Raw genomic sequence first — 7384 nt, 5'->3', positions numbered from 1 at the left:
GGTGAGGGAGTGGGTAGGGGCAGGCACTGCCCAGCTGTGGCAGGGTGGGCACGGGACGCAGGTGCAGCTTGTGGGGTGGGGGCAACTGCTTGCACCGCAGGAGGGTGGGGGGTGTGTGTACCCCCATTCCACCCCCAGCTGCAGCCTGCCCCGAACCGCGTGGATCTGGGGGCACGTGGCCCCCCACCCTCCTTGGGTGCAAGCAGTGATGGGAGCTGCCCCCATCCCATGAGCCACACCTCCGTCCTGCATCCCCAGCCCTGGCTGGGCAGTGCCTGCCCGTGACCCCTCCCTCACCACTGGGGGCATTGATTTGCCCCCTCACGCCCCTTCTCTCCCCCCTCGCCTTCCACCACACCTGATGTGGAGGCAGTTGTATTGGACTGGTATTGGCAGATATGTCTCCTTAAATATCGGGTATCAGTATCAGCCCTCTAGAATCTCTATTGGTGGACCCCTAATAGTAAGGTGTTAGAGGTGCACTGATACATTGCTCTATATTGTATTGGCACCGATAAAAAGGAAAATTGACATTATTGGCGATTTGCTTTTTATGGACGACATGGCCAATAATGCTGTCGATAAATAGTCTGTGCAGCTGCGGCAATCGCACAGCCAGCCTGGCAGCTTGGAGAACAGTGTTTGGCTAGTAAGTCTTTTGGGGCGAAGGGGTGAGGGATTGGAAGTGGGGAGGGGAAGCAGATTGAGGTCCTCATAGTGAGGGAGGGAGTAGGGCTGGTACATGGGATGGAACCAGAAGTGGCTCATCTGGGGGGCATGCGGAGGGAGGTGGGGGCAGCTCCTGCCACTGCACACCCCCTCTGGCACAGGCATAGGGGGCGTGTGCACCCTGGATCTGTGTGTGGAGCAAGAGTAGTCTGCCGCTGAGTGCTGGGGGCTGTGCTGGGCTCTTCCTGGTGGGAACATTGGGCCAGGGCTGCACTTGGGGTGCATGGCAGCACTAGGACTGTGGCTACAGGGTAGCTCCCCCTCCCAGTGCTGCTGCCACCTGCCCCAAGTGCAGCCTCCGGCCCAGCTCCACTTGCTGGGAAGAGCCTGGCACAGCTTGTGGCCCCAGTCCACAGCAGCAGCCCACTCTTTGTCCTGCACACAGATCCGAGTGGCACAGGCTCCCTATGCCTGCCCTGGAGGTGTGCGCAGCAGTGGGAGCCATCCTCCCACGTGGATGAGACATTCACACCTCTGTCCTGAGCCGTGCCCTGGCTGGGCAGCCCCAGGTCCCCTCCTTCCTCACTGTGGAGGCCTCTATCTACCCCCCCAATACCCCTTCCCGTCCCTTCCCCCTTCCCGCCCAACAGACTTACTAGCTGGATGTTGCTCTCCAAGCTGCTGGGCTTCATATTGGCAGTTGAATTGGGATTTGCCAATATGACTCGACTATCAGTATCAGCCCAAAAAAATCTTTATCAGTGCACCCCTAGTAATGTATAGCATCTTCCCTTCACCTTCAAAAGGTGATATTTAGAGAGACAAGAAAGCATCTTTTAGAAGGGAAGATATTTGAAGATCTTAACATTGGGCAAGGTATTTGATAACCGAGAATGACGTGCATTATTTCTTGGCTCATTGCATAAGAATTTCTTGCAGTTGCATTATTATTTGCTCATTATCTTCATTCTGATTCTGCCTTACTAATGCAAACTGTTATACATAGGTGATTGGTGTGGCTTCTAACCTCCACAATCTTGCTTTTTCATCGTAGGAACTTGATAATCATTCTAGCAATTTGTGAATCAAAAATTTTGCACCTACCCTTTTTTATATTGTGCTTGCAATTTGAGAAATAGATAATAATAGGTAACTTCAGAAAGCTTTGTTTTTAAAGAAGTACTTCTTGGGAATGATGGTTAATGACCTGGGAATTTTAAGTAGTGAACTGTATTCTTGATTTTTGCAGGCACAAGTTGTTTTACAAGGAAAGTCCAGAAGTATCATTATACGGGAACTCCAGCGGACAAACCTTGATGTAAATCTTGCTGTAAATAATTTGCTGAGCCGTGATGATGAAGATGGAGATGATGGAGATGACACGGCAAGTGAATCGTATCTTCCTGGAGGTTTGTATATTCTAATGTCTTTTTCTGTCTTTAAAATGATGTTAGTTCTGCTGCTTCAAAAGGGCAATCTGAGAATGCAGTTATGTTTTCAGTATTCATTGTTAAAAGTCGATAGTGTACTCCATGCTGTAGGAGTTCACGGTGAAGACCATTCTGGCCAGTAAGAACATTCATTCTAAAAGATGGACCAAACAAGATGAATTAAGAAGTCTAGGAGAGAGAATTGCTTAGAAATCTTAAATTAACTATTGACTTGCTGTTTTTGAGTGGCATGGAAGTGAGTCTTCAGGATATTGGGCTTTATATAAGAACATAAGGATTGCCATTTATTGGATCAGAACATGGGTCCGTTTTGCCAGTACCCTGTGTCTCGATGGCAGAGAGTGGATGCTGAAAGGGAGAGTGAACTGGGTATAACCAGAATTTTTTCTGCTGTTCCTCTCTTGCTTGTAGCTTTCAGCATTTAAGGTCTAGGAAGTTCTGATTTGGAGGCTGTATCCCTAACTCCAGTGCTGAATAGGTACTGATGCCCTGTTCCTCCATGAATTTATCTTGTCCCATTGACATTACAAATTTATGCACCTGTTCAGTGTGGTAACTGGTAGCTGTTTGCCCATAAAAGCTAATTTTAATGAAAAATAGAATTTAACTTTTAAAATCTGTTTTAACACAGTAACATTGTGAATTTTATAAAGTAAACTGTATATAGCTTTCCATTAAGATGGTTCATGTAAGGGCTAAATAAAATAGGAAAAGTGCCCCTCTGCTCCTCCCCCCCTTTTTTTAAAGCATCCTGTGTAACTGGATTTACAGATCCTTCAGCCTTTTCTTTCATTAACTAAGTATTTTGGAAATCTGACTCTTCCTTACCAAATAACCATATTTAAAAATATTTGGTTGTCAAGTCTAATATGCTTTTTTTATTTTAGCTAGGTGCATATTATGAAAATAACACTTCTAAACTCTGAATAATTACTAGCTTGTGTATGATAAAATGACATTTTAATATTTTCCTTTTAAATGGGATTTTCTGCTCATCTGGTTCACCAGGAAGCTCATGGGCTTCCTTCATCTTTATCTTATTAATCATGTAATTAGATCAAGCGCTTTTCTGCACCAAAAGCTTGTTGCTACTTCTGTATTCAATTGCATCTAGTAAACTTCTCTATTCTGCTTTAAAATCAAAGGCCTTTTGGTTGAACTTGTAGGGAGAGAGATGGACAGAAGTGCCTTAGTTTGCACCTTGCTTTTTAGTAATCAGTAATTGCACAGTCTGTCTACCAGTTTAGCACCTCACTCATGAGATGTGGTTGGGGAAATGAATTAATTATACTCTTGCCAAACTTATTCACAGAAAACTTCTTGTTCTAAGAAGATCGGGATGCTTTACTTCAGAAGCTGCCATTAATTAGCTTAAACAATAAAGTACCCCTGGTGTCTGTATAGACCAGAGTTTCATTCCAAACCACTCTAACTACAAGCTTTCTACATATAGTTATTCTCTTGATCAAATTAGTGCTTCTGATCATAGAGACCATCTGGTAATTTATAGCTCATAGCACTTAGGAGCATTTTCAAAGTACATTGTCTTCTGTTCATATTTCTGCCCTGTCTTTTATCAAGACAAGATACAGTTAGTGATAAGTCTCTATATGTTATGTTTTCAGTAAATACCTAGCAATACTGTTTTATCCATAACTACCTTTTCACCTAAGTTTTTCCCTTTTGCAAAGGTCAAACCTTGTTAGATTACAGCCTCCACATGTAAAGCTACAGTCTTCCTTATCCTTAAATTCTAGTTTCTAGTTCTTGTTCATAATTTTCAAAATCTTTGTGGAGGAGTAAAAAATGACAGCTGAAATGATATATTTGGTGTTCCTTAACCCCAGTTTGGATAAAGTTTAATCCAGAACTCTTGGATCTCAAAATACACCTTCCCTGAGTCTTTCATAAACTATTTTACAGCCAAAGTAATAACTAAGGATTGTCATACTTCAAGGAGTTTAACTAAAGCCAAGCTCTATGTGTAGTCAAAACAATGTCAGAAGTTTAATAGTACTTTCCTAGCTGTACTCTTTGCATATTAAATGTTACCTGCAGACTTAGTTTCTCCCAGCTCTTCAAAGTTACTTATCAGGATAGTGTTTAAGAAGCAGCTGATCAGAATATCTTACCTGTACACCTGTATATTGCGGGAAAAGTGATACTGTCTCCATTATGAAGCTCTGCAGAATCAGCCTTTGATTCTAATTTTCACTCGCACAGAGCATTTCCTTACTTTAAGGCTTCTGAACCTTCTTTATTTTCTGAAAATGTTCACCTGTTCTCTTGCCTTTGGATGCTCCTCTGTACCTACTGCTCTGTAAGCTTAAAAAATGTACAAAAAGTCAAAAATTGCTGTCCAGTCTTCATTGCAAGCATGTTTTTAAAGGTTATTTTGAAACATTAAAAGAAGGTAATTTGTTGTTGTCCTTTTTATGATGTTTAATGAATGTTAAGAAGTTGGGTGCTTTTCCTGCTTGATTTTTGTTTGTGTTTTTAACCTTAAAAAGCAGGGCTATTAAAGCTGATTTTGATTTGCATCTTTCATGCATGGAAGCTTTTCAATTTCTATTTTAACCAAGTGTTTGAAGTTTAAATATTTGTTAAAATATTAAAATAGGTTAAAATTATTTCCCTCTTACCATAAACAAGGAATTTTATAGATTGCACAGTGTCATTTCACTAATATTCTATCATCAGTCACCATAATCTAAATCAGGAAAGACTGACTTGAATTTCTATTGTAAACCAATAGTAACAAAAAATGCTTGGCATGTCTTTGAGACATTCTTTGCACATCATAAAAGAGAAGCATGTGCCACCTTTTCTTTCGCTTGTAGGTCAACTTTAAGTAAAAGTTTCTTTTTTTATTTTAGAAGAACACTTAATACGCTTGACAACTGTACTCCATAAAAATCTATTAGTGTTTGTTTTGGTCACAATTTGATGAGACTCCATGAATTTACTATATTGCAAACAAATAAAGCAAAATGAGGTAAACAAGACTTTACAGAGGAATGTACCAGTTAATGTAGAGATGAATGAAGATATTCCAGTTCAGCCACCAACTACTATCTCATGGCAAATGAGGTAGTTAGGTCAGAAACTTGCCCTTGCTTTCTGTTCCCCTGACAAACTGCCTTGATTCACCAGAATTTTAAAAGGTTTCAGCTTAGTTCAGATCTATACTTATTTCTCTGTGGCCAGCCGTCCATAACATACATACCTGATTCTTACTGATGTGGAATGCCTTGTTTTTGGGGGAAAAAAAATGTGAAGCACAGATGCAGTGACATTACTGATTGCTTCTGAGATTGGTCCCTAAAAGTTCAGAAGGAGTAATTTTGGAATCTTGGTGGTGCAGCTTTGCCATTTATATTTGTATTGCACCATAATGAATATGAACCAGTTGAGCTGAGAGATGGCTACCTGAGTGGAACATCAAAGCTGGCTCTCTAACAACTATCCCACTAAGGGACCACCAGTTGAGTTCTTAAATGAATTTCAGGATGGATTTAGTCCAGATGTAATAACTAAACAGCATTCATTTGTTAGTATTTCTTTTTTTTATGGTTTTAAATCCTGGGCCACTTACTGTGCTTCCTGGGTTTGTGGGGGGGAAGGGGGAAAAAAGCTTCCTGTTAATACACATTAGCTTACTGAAGTTGAATAGATGTGAATCTCAACCCATCTCATTTAGCATTGAGCGATGTGACAGACATACAGTTATGAGCTAACATTGTTTGTTTGAAAGCATCAGTGCTGAAATCAGGTGGGATTCTTGAGAACAATAGCACCATGACAAATGAAGTACTTTTTGTCTTTTCAGGCTGTATCTATTTGTGTGTCCATAAAACCCGAAAGACACAACTTGGTGGTAGTTGAAGGGTAGTGGATTTGGCTCCTTTGTCAAGAAATCGATGCAACTTGTTTATTAAACTGGTAAAGAATTTGGGGGGGAAAAGGAAGTTTTATAGATAAAAAGACATGAACTTTTAAATCCTGTGTAAAATGAAAGAAAGAGAGAATTGATTTTTCCCTTTTATCTGAATGAGCCAAAACTTTGTTAAAACTATTGGTTCTGTTGTGTTGACTTGTAACTTCCTAGGTCCAGAAGAGCAAGTTGGGGAGGAATGTTTAAATTCGTGGAATTCATGTGTCACTTCTGTTCAGGACTCTTCAATACTGGATGAAAGAGCTGAGCTGAGAAAGCCAGCTATTAATTGTGAAATGAATGCTGGAGTGTCTTCTTCAAGAGATCTTCTGTATAGATTAGTTCTGCTGAAAAGGGCTGTCATGATGTTCACTACAGCTGTTTGTTACAGTGACAGAAGAAGTTGTTCGATTTATTTTGTTTTCTTTATGGAGAGGTGCCAGTACGTGCAATGAGATTAGGCTGCTCTGGGTTTATATGGAGGGATATACTACATAAGTTGGGGTTATTTTTTATTCAACACCAGGGGTGTTAGAGTCGAATGAATTGGTGGGCCATATTCTCTGCCAACAGCCATGGGATTGGCCATAGCTAGGGATTTGATTGTTTGGTCTATGAGGCTTCTCATAGGCTAGATATGGGGTTTTCAGCTAGGGGGTACTTGGGATGGCCTCTGGGGATACTTGGTGGTAGGTGCCAAATACTTCAGCCATAGCCACCGGCACTTCTGCCAATCAACTGCGGGAGACTCTGTCCCCCCCCCGTCACAGATCAGTTGGTGGGGGAATACCTGCCCCCCTGCCGCTTGTTTGGCCAACTGGTGGACTCCTGCCTTTTCGACTGGCTGCCAGGGGTACACTGACCAAAAAAGTTTGAAAACCCCTGGGCTAGATGATCCACCTCTGCATCTGGGCTGCAGGGATTCCTATTGTTGGAGCCTCTCTGTTGATGCAGACAGCACCCAGGAGGTTATCACCAGGGATCTGGGTTTCCCCTTTGCTGTGGAAAAATGTGGGATGTGGGAAACTATGGGTTTCCCCTTGCAGGCTGGCAGAGTTCCAGCCTTCAAGAGGTTGCTTGGGGCTGGAGGGAGCAGGACACGGGGAGTGCCATGTGCACACATGCACATGGTGAGCAATACAGCCAGGAAGCAGTGGAGGGCAGCTGCCTGCAGGTCAGTCTGTGTGGTGGGGGAGCAGACTAAGGCAGCCATGGTGAGGGAGGGAGTGGGGCAGGGTTGGTGGGTGGGTCTAGGACCACTGCCCAGCCAGGGTGGGAATGTGGGGCCTGGCTAGGGGAGTGGAATAGAGCCACAGGAGGCTTGCTTAAG

At 42.6% G+C, this 7384-nt stretch overlaps 1 protein-coding gene across 9 annotated transcripts in view; it reads left to right on the top strand.

The window, feature by feature from the left end:
* UBR5 (ubiquitin protein ligase E3 component n-recognin 5) overlaps positions 1-7384 on the top strand; it is a 175212-nt gene that overhangs the window by 34706 nt on the left and 133122 nt on the right. For all 9 annotated transcript variants that reach the window (XM_019528036.1, XM_019528038.1, XM_019528037.1 and 6 more), the window contains one exon: positions 1919-2078. In XM_019528036.1, the coding sequence (XP_019383581.1) occupies positions 1919-2078 (160 nt within the window). The remainder of the gene's footprint in view (positions 1-1918; positions 2079-7384) is intronic.

The sequence above is a fragment of the Gavialis gangeticus genome, unplaced genomic scaffold, assembly GCF_001723915.1.
Source record: "Gavialis gangeticus isolate Ggan-Ray unplaced genomic scaffold, GavGan_comp1, whole genome shotgun sequence".
Lineage (NCBI taxonomy): Eukaryota > Metazoa > Chordata > Crocodylia > Gavialidae > Gavialis > Gavialis gangeticus.
The sequence above is the reverse complement of the archived record's forward strand: the minus strand, read 5'-3'. Positions and strand labels throughout refer to the sequence as shown.